Source organism: Siniperca chuatsi, linkage group LG24, assembly GCF_020085105.1.
Source record: "Siniperca chuatsi isolate FFG_IHB_CAS linkage group LG24, ASM2008510v1, whole genome shotgun sequence".
NCBI lineage: Eukaryota > Metazoa > Chordata > Actinopteri > Centrarchiformes > Sinipercidae > Siniperca > Siniperca chuatsi.
The window spans coordinates 2,686,378-2,705,073 of record NC_058065.1 but is presented as its reverse complement, the minus strand read 5'-3'; the positions used below and the strand labels follow the sequence as shown (position 1 = coordinate 2,705,073).

The window sequence follows — 18,696 nt, the reverse complement described above, 5'->3', positions numbered from 1 at the left end:
AAAAAAACTGCAAAATGCATCTTACTTAAATCTCTCCTGAAGCAGGTTAATTATATGTACAGGACATGTATTGTTATTGACAAGTTTAAAAGACCCAATGCACGGACTACAAATCCCACAATCCTCTGCGCCTGTCACTGACGTCACGGGGAGCCCGGACCCGGCGTACCTCTGTCAGCAGCGGTGTGCGTTTGGCAACAAAAGACTAATTTTGAAACAGTTAGCGACATTTTATCGACGACACTATTTTTGGGGACTTTATCACAGGTAGGTTTATCAGCGAAGTGACACCTGCAAATGTAGATTTTATTCAACGTTTGTAGTTGAAACGGCTTCATTTCTAAATGTTGAAGTTGACTAGCTAGCTAGGTGGCTAACAAGACGGCTTCGTCTATTTACTGCGGAACAATAACAAAGAATGACTCGCAGGGTTAGCTTTAAAGTGGCAGATGTGTGTTTAATGTTTTTTAGCATCACATTGCAACTGGAAATAAATGTAGTTTCAAATTTACTGAATTTAAGGGAGGGTTTAGCTGTTTTTAATCGGTGCTGGTGTCGGTGTACACCCTCCGTTTCAGGCAGTAGTTGCCAGTGATGATACCGCCGCTGTTACTGTCCGTTGGAGGAAGAGGAAGAGGAAGGAGGTGATGATGATGACATGCAGTTAGCTAGCTGGCTGCCTGGCTGGCTGACGGACGGACTTGAGCCCACTGTGTGTGTGTGGTGTCGCCCCACAACCAGAGCAGGATCCGGGACGACGAGAGGCGAAGATGCCGCGGAGAAAACAATCCAACCCCCAGCCGGTGAAATGTGAGTTTAACTCTTCTCCTCCAGCTGTTTGAGTCTGTATTTGGTGTCTAATGGGCTGCTTTTCTCTTAAGTCGCTGTCAAAGTTTAAGGAAGTGGCTCCTTGCTGTTCTTTGTCCACTTTAACACACCTTTTACACGTTTAGCCTAAGAAACAGCCATATCAGACGTTGCCAAACTGGTCTAACATATTGACATTGCAGGCTAGGTCTCTTCCTCATTGTTATGAGAGGAAGACATTGGAGACATGTCCTTTTTAAGTAGATGTGTGTGTGTGTGTGTGTGTGTGTGTGTGTGTGTGTGTGTGTGTGTGTGTTATCTCATCCTGAATGTCCTGGCTCAGTTGGACTCTCCACTTCCTCTCTTCCTCCTCTCTGCTTCCTCTCTTCGCTTCCTCTTCGCAGCCCTCTGCCTGACCTCTCTCTGCTCCCTCCTCTCCTTCCCGTCATCCTTCCTTTCTTTCTTTCATTGCTTCCTGTTTTACCTCTGTCTCATTCCCTTATTTATTTATTTTTTTTTTTACATGTGCTCCCTTCTGCTCTGGAAAATTTCTTGTTGTTATTTCTTAATTTTGTCTCCATTGTCTGCGCTCAGGGTTCATCCTATGGTGCTTCAGCGACGTCCTTCCCATAAATCACCTGTGTCTTTACCTGCACTTAACTAACCAGGCTTTAGTCAGCTTTCGCCAGTTTTCTTAAACTAAGAACTTAGTTTTACTAAACTAAGTAATCGGGGTCTGGGATTACAGAAACCTGATTTCCCCAGCTCGTTTTCTAACGAACGACCACGTAAACGTCACATACATGTGACAGCAGAGTGGTGGAATCAGAAGAAAGGTCATTACACCCTCATATTCAAATGAGTTTTATTATTTATTTATTTAAGTTTTGAGTAAAACTGACACCAAGTTGCTTCTATAAGTCTGAATAACTTTTCACAGTTGAACACTTGACTATTTGTAAAATTCAGACACATTAACACTGCAAGGGTAAAAAAAACTAAACAAAACAGGAAGCAGCATCTTGTATCACTCAGTTAAAATAAGTAAAGGCTGAGTATCTCATCGTAGACACTGTCGTCATAGAGAGGGGTGAGACTTGATGAATCATAAATGAGAATAGCACGTTCAGAGAGTCTTTCTTTAAAATGTGTTCACGGTGTTGCACAAGTTCGTGATAGAGACGTTCAAATTCAGCCTTCTTTCACACCTTTACACACCTGACCAATAACTGGGCCCGATTGTCACAGTGATGTCTCACTTTTGGATTTTCTATTGAGGTTTTATAGTGTTTATTGTCTTAATCAAAAAACTTTGACACGACTGCAGACTGTTCAGAACTCAGCTGCTCGGCTGTAAACCAGGACCGAGAGGTGCGACCGCATCACACCTGGTTCAGCATCTTTACATCAGCTCCCTGTTGGTTTCAGGATTGATTTTAAGATCTTATTGATTACTTTTACGGCTCTTCGTGGCTCCAGACTATATTTTAGACCTTGTAATCCCTTATGAACCTTCACGTAGTCTGAGATCTTCGGGCAGGGGTCTCCTGTCTGATCCTGAGTCCAGGATGGAAACTAAGGGGGGCAGAGCTTTTGCTATCAGGGCGCCGAGGCTCTGGATCAACCTGCCCGAAGACATCAGGCTGTCTGAGTCAGTGTCTTCGTTTCAAAAGACATTTTTATCTGAAAGCAGATCCTGATTTTACCTGAACTGGCTGTTTATTTTATTTTATTTATTTATCTTTTTAATGTATTTTATTATTCACTGTGGTATTTTATTTCTCTCTCTGTGAAGCACGCAAGTTTTATTATTATTATTATTATTATTTTAGGTGGCACTATTCAGCCATTAGGAGCGCCAGCCTCTTTTTAAGGTTTAGAAAAATAAATGTTGGTGTCACGTTTGTTGCAGCGAATAAGAGTAGGTCTGCAGCAAAGTTTTGGGAAAAGCAAGAATGGGTAAAAGCTGGATCACTGAAAGTGTCACAACAGCCATTTAAGTGCATGGAAATGTCGTGGATCACCAGTGCTGTGTTCTCTCTCTATTTCTCATCCCTTCTTTCACTCCTCTTCCTTTTCCTGACTCAGCCTCATTCCTTATCTCATCCTCACTGATTTCCTTTACTTGTCTGCTCCTGTCTCCTCCTCATTTTACTCTCTCGCTTCCTCTCCACCTCCTATTACTCTTCTTTTACTTTTCCTGAGCACAAATCTTGATTATCGCTCTGCCTTTCTTTAACTTTTGTTACTGTCTCAAACCAGTTTCGACAGCCAAAAGCTAGTCGCACACGATTCCAGTTTTATATGCCCAAATGCAACTTTTCTAGCTTTCTTAAGCACATCTTGCTCTGTAATATGTGCAGTGTACAAAGCTCCCTTTTCTTTACAAGGAAATGTGTAAAGCAGTTGTATGTGTGTCTATCCAAAGGTTTTAGAAAAGAAGACGGCGTGTTCAGTGTCTTTTTGATGCTAATAATTTAACAAATGTTTACCAAAAGGTATGTTTTAGGACTTTTATCAGTAAAGCAAACGCCCAATGACACCCAAACCTTTTAATGCTCTCAAATGGAAATATAATTTTTAGTCAATATGGCAGCTCAGTTTTTTTAGCTTCACTCTCACCCAGCTCGCTGTTTTTATTTACTGTTTAGGTAACGTGTGTGGTAGTGTGTTTGGACATGTTTTATACAAGTAATCATGAGAAATGTTTGTGTGTGTCCAGTGGAGTCGGAGGACGGGGCGGTGGTGTGTGAGCCGGGCTGCCTGGTCCTGGAGAGCGACTTCCTGCTGAGCGGAGAGCTGGAGTTTGGAGACTCAGAGATCATGGGGCTGGATAGAGAGTCCGGTCAGTAACGCACACACATTGGATTATACATTAGGTAGTTGATTACAAAGGTAAGTTTTGGCTGTCTACGAGACATTGGTCAAACCTTCAAAATAAAAGCTTGATGCAGTGGGATAAAAGATAAAACTTACTTTCAGTACGGTTGTAGGACTTACACAAGACTAACAACACCTTAAAAGAATAGTTCAATAAAAATTATCCTCTTAGTCACTGTGAATTAAAGCTGAATGAGGCTTCAGCTCAAGGTGTTGCATAAACTGTAGGTGTAAGTAAGTACATAGAGAGTCCTGCCAAAGCTGACGTGTCTTGTTAAGAGGAGCAAACAGTACATTTTGCTCCCAGGCTTCTGTCAGACCTGCTCTGTAAGTGTTTGTCTTCAGTTTTCATATGTCTACATCAGTATTGGCCGGAATAAAAGATGCTTTTGTTTTTTCTTATCACATTGGGGGAAAAGCAGCGGCCGTATTATATTTGAGGACTAGACACAACATCAGATTTTCTCTTTGAATGGAGAGACTAACTGCTCTCTAGGCTCGTGGTTTTCTTTAATTAGTTCATAGTGAGTCTTTTACAGTCAGATATCCCAATTTAACCTTCAGGGCTCGTGTCACGTGTTTTGCTGCGGAGAATTACGCCTGTCACAAAGTGTCGTTAGGCGGAGATCAAAAAGACAGTCTGAAGCAGTCGGAGAAAGTCTGACAGGAGGGCGAGCATGTGACAGATTAACAGAATGAAGAATTAGCAGCGTGTGAAAACACAATTAGACAAGCTACGCAAACATGGAATTCATGTTCGTTTCATGTTTCACTTTTAGGAGAGAAGAAGCTTCAACAGGACTAGTCTGATCAAATGTTTGGAAAACAGGGTTTGTTTTATAATCAGAGCTGTTTCATATTCAGGCAAATACGATAATTCACAAGTTCAAATGTGTCAGACTTGCCGTCACGTGTCAGAAGTGCTTATTGTGAACTCATTTCAATAAGTGACTGTAACTACTACTCTGTGTCGACCAAAAAGCAGTGTTAATTTTGTTATGTTTTCTTGATTTTGCCTCAGTCCTGTGATAGTCATTTTCAAGCCACTTCATCCTTATTTTGATGTAATCTTTAGTCTGGATGTTTTAGTCTCTTAGTCAAAGAAAACCGTGAGAATTTTAGTCTAGTTTAAGTCAGGTTGTGCAAACTAAAAGACTGAAAGACCCGGGACTGAAGTATGACTACAAAGTGACTTTATTTGATTATGAGATTAAGAATGCTGCTTTTTTTTAAAGCTGCTGAGATGGCTGGTGTAAAATAAAATGTAAGATATACAGTCAGACATGAAACATGTTCTGATTAGCACATTTATTTTGAGATAAACAGGAAATACGACCACAAACATAAGTGTTTATTGATCAGATCAGTCACACACGCCCCCCCCAATTCACACCGTTTAAATGGAACAATAAGAGGGCAACAAGATCTAAAGATATATAGTTTTTAAACACAAAAAGGTGTGGGGGTTGTGTATTTTTACTGAATAAAACTCAGCACAACACATGGTATGGGAAAAAGTTGATAACAAATATGTTTGGTTGCAGTTTCCATTAGAAAAGTAACAGAATTTGTGTCAGGTTCACGTTATATTTTGAAATTTCTAAATACTCTCGTGGTTTGGTGTCTCTTGTGATTATAAAATATGAGCGATTCTGAATTGTCTCCCGTCAGAATGAAGCAACTTTTATCTCCATATATGAAGGTTTTTGTTTGTTTGTTCTGCAGGTATGACGGTGTTCTCTCTCAGCGTTGAGGACGACCCTTCAGCACCAACAGACTCCACCTTCCCAGCTTTCCTCTCCTGTAAAGGATGTGGTCAACTTCTGGGAGACACGCCTCTGGGGGCAGGTTTAGATCTAGGTAAGTGTTGTACCCGTTTCACTTTTGTTTTCCTTTTTAGAAAATGTAATAAATAAAACAATCAGGATAAAAATATAAAGGGTGAAGCTTTGTCAACATGTTGTCAGGCATCTGTGACCTTCACCATGTTTCTCATCCTCACCATTATACCAACACTTTCTGCCTTTCTTTTTTCTTCTCATGTTTTAGATGCCTCATCAAAGATTGATTTGATCTGATTCTCTCATAATCAACATACAGATAACACACTAGTCCAAATGTTCACAAGAAACCGAAGACGAGAAGAAAACAAGAGCCAAAGATTGCCACATTAGGCAATTACACCTTTTTTCTTTTTTTGTGTTTTTATGTTGTGTTTTGTGTTTTTAAGTGTCTGCAACTGTTTGGATACATTGAGAAACTTAAGCTCACATCCAGACATTACTTTTTCCACAGAAACACACATTACATGCAAGAAAAATCAAACTCTAGAGCTCTCCTTGTACATTATTGTGCTTCTCAGTATTTTTTTATAAGAATTTTAATTCATCATAATTAAGGAAATACTGACAGTTCATCATCTTCTTTTTGTTGTTAACAACTTTTAATTGAATTTCATGAGAATTTTACACAATCCAAAAATAAGAAAAGTATAGTAAATACTAATAAATACTGTGTATCACGTAGTAAATCTGGTCATTAGCTTCATATACATGAAGTTGTCATTTCAGAAAAGGAAGAAAATGCAAAGATACTAACAGCTTTGTTTGTACAAACCTTTACAGTAACTTAAGCTGTCGATGTTTCCATCACACATCATATTGTGAATAAGCAGTAGTTAAGTTTTAATCAAGAGTATTTGTCTGACCTGCATCAACAGCTGCCAAAAACTATATATCCTCAGGAGCTGAAGTGTCTCCTGTCATTTCACCTTTTATTTAAATCATACGTCTGCCTCTCATCACCTTCCATCATGTAATTCACACGCAGTTAATTAATTCTGTTAACGTAGTTTTCTCCCTCTGCTGTTTGACATTATCATTCTGTGCATTTAAGTTACATGATGTTTGCACTGAATGAAATATTCAAACGTGATTCTGTGTTTTCATGGCTGCACCATTCCAGATATGGAAACATTCTCATATTTTGTATGTTTGATAACTTTGGGAACTTCACTAAGATTTAAAGTTCTCTGGGTTTGAACATGGTACCAACAACATACTGAGTGAGATTACTGATAGTTGTTTTCTTTGTGGAGTTCACTGACCGGCACTAATCTTGCTCAGTTGCCCCTCTGTTTTCATATAAAATGTGATTTATTTTGTTCCAGGTGTGGGCCTCGACCTGGGGGCGGAGCTTTATTGTCTAACCTGCGAAGAAGGGCTCCAGCATGAAGCCTCGATCGACTCCTCTCAGGTGGAGGGCTCAAACCAGGCGGACCGATCCGTCGGCGGTGGCTCCGACAGGAAGAGGAGAAGTGTAGGTAAGACAGGCGGAGCTGCTGACATCCCTCCTAAACTGTACTCCTGCTCGCTGTGCGCCTTCACCTCGCGCTACTCCAACCACCTGAAGCGCCACATGAGGACCCACGACGGCCAGAAGCCGTACCGCTGCCCCGTTTGCCCCTACGCCTCGGCCCAGCTCGTCAACCTGCAGCGCCACGCCCGCACCCACACCGGGGAGAAGCCGTACCGCTGCCACCAGTGCAGCTACGCCTGCAGCTCCCTCGGCAACCTGCGGAGACACCAGCGCATGCACACGCAGGAGAGACCACAGAGGAGGGAGAAGGAGAAGAGACGAGGGAGACGGAAAAAAGCAAATGCTGAAACTGAAGAAGGTAACAAACACCTGCAGGATCACACAAAGATCTATTACACACTGAAACACCAGTAGTGAAGGACTGACCGGAGAGGTTTTTTTTATTTGATTTGATTCATTTATAAAACCACATTGAATCTAAAGGAAAACATGTTAAAGTGAGAGCAATGACTTCCAACATGGTCCCAAGATGTTAAAAACTTGATCAGAGGTTCTCCGACGTTTTCATGGACATTTAGATGCACAGTCAGCTCCTCCAGTTTGTCAAAGGAATTAGGGCTGCCACTAATGATTACTCTCATTATTGATTATTCCGGCGATTCTCAGGCCCTAAGGCGACAAATTCAGATGTCTTTTGTTCGACCAACAGTCCCCAAAATATTCAGTTTACAACGATATAAAACAGAGAAAAGCAGCACATTTTGGAAACATTGGAAACCAAGATTTCTTCGCATTTTTGCTTCATAAATACCTGAATGATTAATCAAGTATCAAATTGTTGATTTAATTTTTGATTAATGAACTAACTGATTTTTTTGTTTCACATACTAATAGTAGAAAGACGTTTCTGTTGTCCGTAAACATCTGCGTTGGTTGAGGGAAGTTGTGGATGACTTTTCTGTTTATTTAACAGCAGTCACATTATGACTACTTTTGCTGAAAGAAGCCACTTTTGCAGATTACCAATAATTATTTAGAGGTCCTTTTTATTTTATTTAAAAAGTCTTGTTTTTACAGAAAAAAATACCGTGATGAACCTACTGGTTGCAGGGAAGTTTGGGCAGATTATAAAGATTTGAAAGACTTGAAAGCTCAGAGTAAGGGGACAGTTGAGTTTAGATTATTTTGTCGTACATACTTCAATGCCCTGGTTTTATAACTTTTTTTTAACTGTCAACTGAATCCCATAACCACAGTGTCGAAATGCAAATGTTGCGCTCCACACTTGTAACAAAGACTCCACACACAACGAATACAAGTTGCTTAGCGTGTTAAAGGCGCCAGGAAAGAGTAGGATGACAACATGGATGCCGAAGGATAAATAAAAATATCCCTATGGGATGTAATGTAAATACAGTTGATTCTTGCCTGAAGCAAAAAATTAGTTTCTTTTAGCCAACAGGGGAACATTTTAGTTTTGGAAGCACTCAGCAGAGCAGAAAAGAGGAACCAACCAGTTGAAACTGAAAGAATTTGAAAAATAAGGAGAAGTTCTCTCTGGTCGACTGCTTATCAGACTGTAGCCAAACTCTGCTGAAGTCGGCTGCATCACGAGGAACACTTTTACATTTAATCCTTACAGATGATGATTATCCAGAACAACTGAGTGAAACAGTGACATAACAAACAAGTTGTCAGTAGGGAAGTCAAACCATCAGAGGAAATAAGAACCAGAAGGGATTTTTTTTTTCATATTTAAAGTCGGGTAAATAAGAAGAAGTAAAAGGAGGAAGTTTGAGCTGGAGATGGAAGATAAGTTTCTTATTATCAGTAAAAACTGCAGTCACACTTAGGACTATTCTCTGTGGGGCTTTCTAATGTTTATCATGGTTCAATAAAAGAATATGCAAAGTAGAATTTGAGAGTTAGATCAGACCAAACTCTGTTGATTTTTCTCTGTAAAAATAAAAACTGATTTCATATGAAGAAAGCACTTTTTAAATGCTTTTTTTTTTTTCTTCCTCTCTCGTCTTCATGCAGTAGTATCGGACCTGACCCTGCGAGTGTCCCAGGATTCGGGTTACCTCCAGACCTTGGGGGGCCTCGGCTCTCCCTCCGCCCCGCTCCCTGTCCTCCTCTTCCCCTTGTGCTGCCAGGTGTGTGGCCTCACCCTGGAGGAGGCCGACCTGGAGGGGGACAAGGCTGAGGGGGACGGGGAGGGCGACGGAGGACAGGTACGCTGCTTCTTCTTCTTCTTTTTGTTTAATTATGAGTCAAGCTGAGGGTTCATCGCTTGTAGAAAAACTATTTCTCCATGTGAATGTTATGTTGGAAAAAGTAGGTTGTGCAATGTCTTGTTTGTTTCCATAGCGACAAGCCGTCTCTATGAACAAACAGGAACTCAGCCATCACATTCGCAGGTTATAATAATAATCAGCTTTTCTACCTGCAAGTTTTTCTACTAATAGTAGACTTCGTTTGCTGTGTGAAGCTGTCGGCTGCCCTCAGAGTCAACTCCTGCCTCCTCTTGTTGCCCATTCACTGATTTTACTATGTGCTGCGGTAAAACTAGGCTTAAACGATTTAATGAAAATCTATAATTGCGATTTTTCGGACCAGTAGTGCAATTGTGATTTAATTTGCGGTTATTTTCCTCAATTAAACTACAAGCCTGTATTTGTTGCAAACATATTATTAAACCGGATATGTTTGTACAAAGCATTGTCACAAATTTATCTTGTTTCTACGTGAAAAGAATCAGATAAAATAAAAAAATATTAAAGGATTTTTTTACCCAAAAAAAAGATGCAGAGGGGGTTTAAGTTGTTCTTTCAGCCCCGAGTGAGTGTCTGCAGGTTAGGGCAGCCTGTATGTAGCCTGAGAGGATCCTTGCTGCTGGTAAAGCGTATTGCTCTGAGCGCACAGTAAGAAACGAAGGCAACACAGATGAGTGTTTCAGCCTTTTTATCACCTCAGAGCTTCTCTCATCTGGATTTTGGCGGCTGGAGAGTCAGGCGAGAGATTTTAGTCAGTAAACCCAACTGAATGTCTTCCCCCTTAATCTGAAGAAACGACACCTTTGTACTCTGTATTCATTTTTAGGTGTGTCGTCGTTGCTCGTTGGACCTGCTTTCCAAAGACGGATCCGGGCCTCCCTGCAGCCCGACCGTGTCTCGGGGATCCCGGCGGGGTCAACGTGGCACCAAGTTGTACCGCTGCCCTCACTGCCCCTTCCTGTCCCACTACCCCAACCACCTGGCCCGCCACTCCCACACCCACTCTGAGGAGAAACCCCACGCCTGCCCGCACTGCCCCTACACCTCCTCGCACCTCGACAACCTCAAACGCCACCTGCGCGTGCACACGGGCGAGAAGCCCTACCAGTGTCCATCCTGCAGCTACGCCTGCGGAAACCTCGCCAACCTGCGACGACACGAGCGCATCCACTCGGGCGCCAAGCCGTTCCACTGCGGCGTCTGCGGCTACTCCTGCAACCAGAGCATGAACCTGAAGAGGCACATGCTGCGGCACACGGGCGAGAAGCCGTACGCCTGCGCCGAGTGCGACTACACCACGGGCCACTGGGACAACTACAAACGGCACCAGAGGAAACACGGACATAACACGGACAGCTGGGACAAACACGCACCCACCAACGGCCTCAGCTGGGGCAAAGGCACTCAGGAGAGCCAGAGTCAGGGACAGGAGCACAGTTAGAGAGTGTGTGTGTGTGTGTGTGTGTGTGTGTGTGTGTGTGTGTGTTGTATACACTGGTGAACCTCCAGCTCAGGTTGGAGCTAAACTCAGGTGCCTTTGACAGACTGTAGTACTGCACTGACTTTATCAAGGGGCATTAGTGTGTGTGTGTGTGTGTGTCACATCACACACACTTTAGTAAATGCAGTCTACATGCTCATGTTCTGATCTCTATTTTCTAACTGTGTGTGTGTGTGTGTCACGAAGCTAATGTGATGAATTCAAATGTTTTATTTTTTTCTCTACAGATAATCTATATTTTGTAAGTGTGGGTGGAATTGTGGATTTGTTTCATAATAGCAGGCTGGATCATCATCTCACAAGCTTTAAGTGGTTTTGATTCAGTTTGGGTCAGGTTTTTAAAATCCAGGAAAGATTGGACTCATTCAGTTTTTCGGTGGGGTTTCCTGTGCAGCTTCAGCCTGGTTCCAGACCTCTGAATCATCGCGCACACCTGTGCTTGTTTCCCCAGTCTACAAAGCTAACTAGCTACCTAGCTGTGTTCACGAAAGATTGTGACAGAAAAATGGCCCCTAAAACTGTTGACAAGAAAGAAAATAAAAACTCTCAAATCACCATATTTCGTCAGTCAGCAAGGCAAATGCTAACGGTTCCTAGAAACCGCTACCACAACTTCTGTGGCGACTGAAAATGATGTCGATGAGACAGAAACGTCACTCGCTATAGATTATTCAGGGCAAAACAAAACAACCCCCGTCCCAACAAGAAATCAAACAAAAGTCATAACATTATGACGTACTTTTTTTATCTTAAAATTACAACTTCATTCTCATAACGTCGTGGCCTTTTTCACAACTTTATTTGCAAAATAATTGTTTTAAACAGTGGCCCTAATACTTTGTTGTATGTAACACTCAAACATTTCCAGAATATTGAATATTAGAAAATGAGTCGTTGCTTTTCTGCATTGAGCCACGCGTATCTCTTACTTCAACCAGAATTACATGTTCAAACTGCAGCAACAGCTGGTCAAAATGCCGTTAAATCATGATATTCGCTGTCTTTAAAGGCTTTTCAGCCTGGAAGTGCACAGGAGCCCTGCTGTCTGAATGAGGCCAGTTTTCTGTCTGAACCTAACCTCAGGAGGAATTTCATGCCTTTTTTTGTCTTTTGTCTTGGCACCAGAATTTATTAGATCTATATCTTGGAATATCCTGGAATTCAAATACCTTTTTATTCCAGACGCTTTTCATAATTTCTCTTAGTAATTCAGAGGACATTATAGCTTGTTTCAGCCTAGATTTAGTACAAATCAGCCTGTTTACCTCTCAGACGTTAACAATTCAGGGAAGAATAAAAACATATTTAGTCATTAAAGAACTCTGATTTTATTAAACCATGAAATTTTCCATCAAACATTGAACAACCTGGTATTTATTTCAGTTTATTTTAGTATTTTGTTAGTAAAATTTGGGCTCACAGAACGAGATTCGGGTTCAGATGTTCAGCTCGTGTTCGACAAAACTTTATTAACATGTAGGTTTCTGCCAGGGCATTGATCCCAAAACACTGTTTCTTCAGGCATTATTAATAAGCTGTCGAATCGAGTAGCAGTCAATCAAGTCCAAGCTCAGAAAGCAGCTCCGCCTCAAATCTAAATGTCAAAACTGTGAATTTATTAGGCTGGGCAAACATCTGAGGTAGAAATGCAATGGAATAAACAAAGCTGGCTGGAGAATGCGTGAACGTTTTAAAAGCCACAGCTACTCAACGAACTGGCCTTTTGCTTTTATAAATGACGGTTGGTGTTCAACAAGCAGCGGCTCTCTGAAAAAGGGAAGATTTTCGGCACTTTTGTGATACGCTTCAGCAAAAAAAAGCCCCCAGAGCTCAAAGTCACATCAGAGTCAGAGCTAGTGTGTGAAAACCACGCATCTACAATTTGTTGTACATTTTTAATGAAGGCTGTTTCAAAAAATAGTTGAACATTTTTGGAAATATGCTTATTTGCTTTCTTTCCCAAAATTTGATGAGAAGTTCTTAAAGTCAGGACGTGATTAGCCTAGCTTAGCGTAAAGACTGGAAGCAGGGGGAAACGGCTAGCCTGACTACCAACACCTCTAAAGCTCACTAATGAACACTTTTTGTATTTTGTTTGTTCGACCTGCACACAAACAGAAATAAAAACGTGTGAAGATCTTGTCGTCACAGTGCTGTTGCCAGGTTTGTTGTTCACGGTGCCTTCATATCTCTAATAAAAAAAAGTCTGATTGAAGCCGCATTGAAGCTACTTCCTCTTTCACGTTCTCTGTTTAGGAAACACCTGCTTCACACGCCCAGAGGTGGAGGGACGAGGACACCGAGGGACCCGTGGTGCTCCCTGACACAACATTTCACGTAAAAACCGCAGAAATCTTCCCCAAAAATCACCCCCACCCACAAACACACATCTGAAGTGAAGCTAAGACACACCACAACATCAAATATAAAAAAAACAAACGAGTTTTGATGATGCGTAAACGTGATAAAGGGTGATGGGGGCGAGGTCAGTCTACTGCGACTGTGACAGACTGTACAGCCTGTATGTAAAGCAGATGGGGGTCCTGCATGTGTGTGTGTGTGTGTGTGTGTGTGTTGTGGGTTTAATTGCAGAAGTGACTGAAGAAAGCTACAGTAAATACCTTAACCCATGGGCCTGGTGAGTACTTAGTTTTTTAATTATTTCATCTTTTATTTGAATGTTAATCTGCACTTTTGCTGCCAAGATTAGTGCAGAAATCTTTCTTTGAATTTGAAATGTCTAGGTTTGTCCGGTGAAACCAACGGCTTTATTAAAGGTTAATAAATCTTTTACTGATGCTTTATAGCTCAGTATTTGGGTTGCCAAGATGTGAAAATCTCACACTTGCTTTGTCTTTTTAGCTCTTAAATTCACCAGAGCGTTCAAAGAGCGACATTCTGGAAAAAAAGATACCAAAATCCATAGATGAACGTTAACTCTCGAAAATAAGAATTAGATGCTGAACTCGTCAGTTCGAAGGAGGTACTGAAAAGAAAAGGCACTGCCCTCTGAAGTTTTATCGTACTCACATTTTGATGGAAAGTGTGGCAGAAGCCGCAACTTGTTCTGAATTCTCAGTTACATGTGTTCATGTTGTCCAAATATAAGAGTTATTGGGACTGTTACTCAGAGTTTTCCTAAAACTGTCCACTAATGGCAGTCTTTGGTGTCCCACTAATTCACTTCAATTTCACTAAAGACAAAGACATGTGACAGATTTCATGTCACACTTTGTTGAGATTATCTTATGCCCTCCTCTTCCCTTATTTCTTCTCTCTCCATTAAATTGGAGAAAATCACATTTTCTCTTAAAGGGAACCTCTGAGAATTTGTTAAAGCCCCTCTAGAGGCCCAGCCTGAAATATCTTAACAGCTATTGGATGGACCGACATGAAATGTGGTTCAGACATTCGTGTTCCCCTCAGGAGGAATTGTAACTTTGGTGATCCTCTGACTTTCCATCTAGCGCCAACATTTTAATGTGTCCAATACTTCTCATCAGCCTCAGCTGTACTTTGTTTAGTGCTAATTAGCAAATGTTAGCACGCTGACAAGCTAAACTAAGACGGTGAACATGCTAAACGTCAACATGTCAGCCCTGCTGTGCCTAAGTGTGGCTGTAGACTCTTGTTTTCAAGATGGCAAGCTTTCCGTAAAGCGGTGAAAATGTTAAAATGCACTTTCAGATTTGTTTGCTGTTGTGGTTTCGTCTCTGTTGACTTGATGAATGGTTGTACAAATCCTTCATCAGTGACTTACTAACTCTCTGCTGATAGCTTATTACAAATTGAGAAGCCCATCACCCTTCATTAATGACTTTATTAACATTTGTAACAGCAAAAATTATATTTTATTTGAACGTTAGCTCCATTACGCTTTATTAACGACTTACTAACATGTTTGCAAACATTAGTGTCATTAATAAAGCTTCTTGGCTTTTTTCACACCCTGGTAATAAGAGTTGTTCTTATTAATCATTAGTTACGACTTTTATACCTTTTTATGAAATCTGCTTTATTAGAAAGTGGCTCCATGTTTTATGAAAAGCATTGATATACGTTTTTAAAGCAGTGGAAATAGAAGGAAATAAAAAAGATATGATGTGTAACACAAAATGAGTGGTATTTATACAACCACTTCTCATTTTGTGGCTTCCTGACTTCAGCTTTTGTCGTGGTTAAATAAAAATAATCGCCGCCTTCTCGCACGGCCGACTTTGAACACTATGAAATATTGTTGAGGCTCTAAGTAGAGCCAACATGGAGGACACTGAGGTCATGGCCTCCATATTTTGGCAGATGTGTTGGTTGCAGCAGCCTGTGACTTTAAATCTGGGGGGAAATCAGGTGTGACAGTAGCTGACCAGGACAATGATCAATAACAACAGCTTAGGTTTTGAAGTTTGGGCCTGAAGTTCTAATCAGAAACTGTATCGTGTATTTTGGGGGGGTTTCGTTTACATGGAAAAATAAGGCCTTTTGTCTGGAAATGATCGCTAATAACCATAATGATTAATAGTTTTTCCCACACAAACCCAAAAACAATCACGAACGCAGAATTTATATAATTCCAGGTGGCAAAAGCTGTCACGTCATTCACTTCAAAGAGTTTAGAAATTTGACATCAATCTGTCCTGTAACTGACGAGATATTTCTCAAAATTACGAAGCGGGGAAGCTACATTATTTTCCATCACATGATAATCACTGTCTGTTTCTTGTCTCTGTAGAAACATTCCCACCCCAAGTTGTTCCCGGGGGACATCGTGGAGTATCCCAGGAACAAATACTTCTCTCAGTTCGCGGTGTACTACGGAGACAGGGACGGGGTTCCCTACGTTGCTCACCTGACATGTCGAGGTTGGTGTTTTCCTGCTGTAGGAGTCCTGAGTCTTATTTTCTTAAAACGAGTACAAACATCTGCCAGAGCAGTGAGAATATTCAAAGTAAGAAATCAGCTCATTCTCTAGAAATGACTAGATCTTGAAATAAATGTATTGCTATCAGATCTCAGCAAAAATGGACGTACTCAGGGGGTTTGGGAATTTTAATTGCACTTTCTATGATCATACCAGAACTTTAAAACACTTCTAATACGTTTGTTTGTCAGATTCAGACTCCAAGCTGCTGCTCTTTGGCCGAGCCATGAAGTCAGAGGTCAAACTGGATCCACTGGAGCTGCTGGGGAAAAAATACAAGGTAACTCGCATAGAAAACACTTGCTAGTCTCATAAAATATCATGAATTATTGCAGTGAAAAACAATAAGTCCCTTCGACTTGTCGCAGGTCAACAACATGTTGGACGAATCGTTCCCGGCCAGAGACTTCCACGGCGTGGTGAAGCCGGCCATCGAGGACATGATGGGGCGCGAGGTGACGTTCGATATCCTGTTTCATAACAGCGAGCACCAGGCGACGCTCTTCAGATACGGAGTCAAGAAATCTGAACAGGTATTGTTTGATTGTCGTCTCAGATTAAAATTTCATTTGCTTTTCTTTTTTCAGACGGCGTGGAAGGCTTTTATTGAGCTCCAAGGGCAGCGTAGGGTGTAACAGCAATCTCTTTTTCTGCTCCACTTGTCACATGTAGAAGGTATTTTCACCAGGTGTGCAGTCAGGTTGGCAGTTTAAAGGGACAGTTCACCCCAAAATCAAAAATCCATATTTCTCCTCTCACCTGTTTATCCATCTAGACTGTTTTGGTGCGAGTTGCAGAAGAAGTTGGAGATATCGGCCGTAGAGATGTCTGCGTTTTTTATATATAATGGGACTAGATTTGTTGCGAGCAGTTTCATGTAGAAAGAAAATACTTCCCACATGAAACTGCTCGCAACAAATCTGTGGATTATCTCGAGTAACCGGGTCGTGATTTCTGGAAAGAGACGTTGCTGTTTATTTTTTTGGCGCTTTGAGCACCATAAGCCGAGCGCCATATAGTCCCATTATATTTAAAAAAAAAATGCAGATATCTCCGAAACTCTGCAACTCACACCAAAACAATATAGATGGATAAACAGCGCTGCAGGTCAGAGGAGAAATATGTATTTTTGATTTTGGGGTGAACTGTCCCTTTAAGACTTTAGCTTTCTCACCATCTCTAACTGAGTATTTAACTCATCCATAAATCCCTAAATATATATATAAATAACCAGGCTCCTAAGGTGCTCAGTGAGCTGGTACAACCTCTCAGGGATTCGGGAAGTGTCTGTGGAGAACAAGTCAAATCTTTAGTTTTTTCCTTGTGAAATACTGGAGACTTTCACTTCTGCGGGACTCTAAAAACTGTCCATCTAAAAAGGGAAGATCCGTCTGTGGTTGGCCTGCGAGCGAGGTGCTGCTGCTGCGTATGTGTCTGTTTAAATGTGTGGTGACCACATGCAGTTATGTAAAGTTAATGTGTGTGTGTGTGTGTTACAGATAGAGAGGATTTATGAATACATCATGCCAGCCTGGAAGAAGCTGTTTGAGGAGAAAAAACTGTGAAAACTCCTGCTGTTCAGTTCTCATCTCAACCACTGGAGGGCGACACTGTTCTCCTGATTTCAAGACGAAGGTTACATGATATAGTCGTCATTTTTAAGAGAAAAATAAATGTTTTTTATAATATAAGAAAAAAAAAAGTCAGAAAAGAGTTTGCATATATGTAGGAAAAAATGTTTGCATTGTTTGGATTAGCCTACGTGGCTTTTGTACTTGTGTTTGTTAATGAAAAATTTTGTTTACAGAAAAAAACTTCCATCGCTAAACTGGAATTAATACAAGAGAGTGTTAGCTCTGCTGTTGAATTTTTATATATATATATATATATATATATATATCATTTTGAAAAAAAAGTTGTAATATTTTAGATCAATTAACTTTAAAAGAAAAAAGTCCTAAAAGTTTCAAGAATAAAGTCATGATTTTACAATATGATCTTGTGAAATTACAACTTTATTTCATAACATTGACATTTTTTCAAAATATTTAGACTTTATTCATGAGTAAAAGATTTCACAAATGATGGTTGAAAGAAATATCTATATCTCTTTTATTTTATTTTCTATTGTTCTTGATAATTTTGCTGCATCTTTAATCAAAATGTTTTTAACCATAAATAAATGCTACCTTCTCAACTTTAAACAAAAAAAGCTTGTACAGAAGCACCAAGTCCTCGTGGTGCTACAGTTTCATGTATTTCGGTTTTCATTTTTAAAATAATTTGAATTATCATTTTATTATCTCATTGTTTTCCTATTCTCATAATATCATTATTTGTTTTGGGGATATTTTGTATTGTCGTCTCTACTTTTTGTAACAAATAACAGTTGAAGTTCTCTCACGTTGCTCTGCTTAAACTTAAATAAAACCTTTCCAAACCAATCAAATCCATCTTTAACAGCAGAATCATTAAAGGGAAATTCCTGTGTTTGTCAACCATAACAGAAATCCTTTTAAACACTTGCCTTTGAGTCTGGCTGAACTTAAACATAATCAGTTTCATTCTTGCCGCAGTGTGAGTTTCTGAAATCTCTGCAACAGAGGCTGCCGGTAAAATGTCATAATGGACAAGACATGCCGAAATAATCCGGGCTGATTTATACTAGAATGCCGGAAAGCTCCTCCCAAAAGCTTTTATGTAACAGAGCAAAGTTTCATGGTCACAGAGAGCTTTTAGGTTTTGTCAAATCTCACTTTACAAATAAAGTTATTGGGAGCTGTAGTACAGTGTGTGAATCTTTTGTCTTACTTCTGTCCTGTAAAAGATTTTTCTACATTTAGTTTGTCAAAAATCCAGAAACGCTCAGCAGCAGGACAAAGTTTCAGGTCATTTCTTTGTCTCTCAGACTTTTCAAGCTAACGTCTCTGTCCCACTAGTTTACATTTCAAGCTTTTGGTTTTGGTTGGCAGTGATGATTACATTTGATTACTCCT

General features: G+C 40.5%; 2 protein-coding genes across 4 annotated transcripts; both read left to right on the top strand.

Annotated features, from left to right (window-relative positions):
* The first annotated feature begins 109 nt into the window (after nt 1-109).
* On the top strand, nt 110-12,997 carry LOC122871811 (zinc finger protein 513). Of its 3 annotated transcripts, none has more exons than XM_044187213.1 (7): nt 110-267; nt 579-810; nt 3,530-3,652; nt 5,413-5,547; nt 6,857-7,363; nt 9,049-9,239; nt 10,108-12,997. In XM_044187213.1, the coding sequence occupies exons 2-7, from the start codon at nt 771-773 to the stop codon at nt 10,720-10,722; spliced, it is 1,611 nt and encodes a 536-aa protein (XP_044043148.1). In that variant the 5' UTR covers nt 110-267; nt 579-770; the 3' UTR covers nt 10,723-12,997. The 3 variants fall into 3 exon arrangements, with proteins under 3 accessions (XP_044043148.1, XP_044043146.1, XP_044043147.1); XM_044187211.1 differs by having other exon boundaries at nt 9,046-9,239; XM_044187212.1 differs by having other exon boundaries at nt 111-267; nt 583-810; nt 9,046-9,239.
* Nucleotides 12,998-13,159: 162 nt separating this feature from the next.
* plaat1l (phospholipase A and acyltransferase 1-like) lies at nt 13,160-17,564 on the top strand. The gene is made up of 5 exons (XM_044187215.1): nt 13,160-13,420; nt 15,512-15,641; nt 15,892-15,980; nt 16,069-16,233; nt 17,200-17,564. Exons 1-5 carry the CDS (start codon nt 13,412-13,414, stop codon nt 17,263-17,265), a joined length of 459 nt encoding a protein of 152 aa, XP_044043150.1. The 5' UTR covers nt 13,160-13,411; the 3' UTR covers nt 17,266-17,564.
* Nucleotides 17,565-18,696: the final 1,132 nt, after the last annotated feature.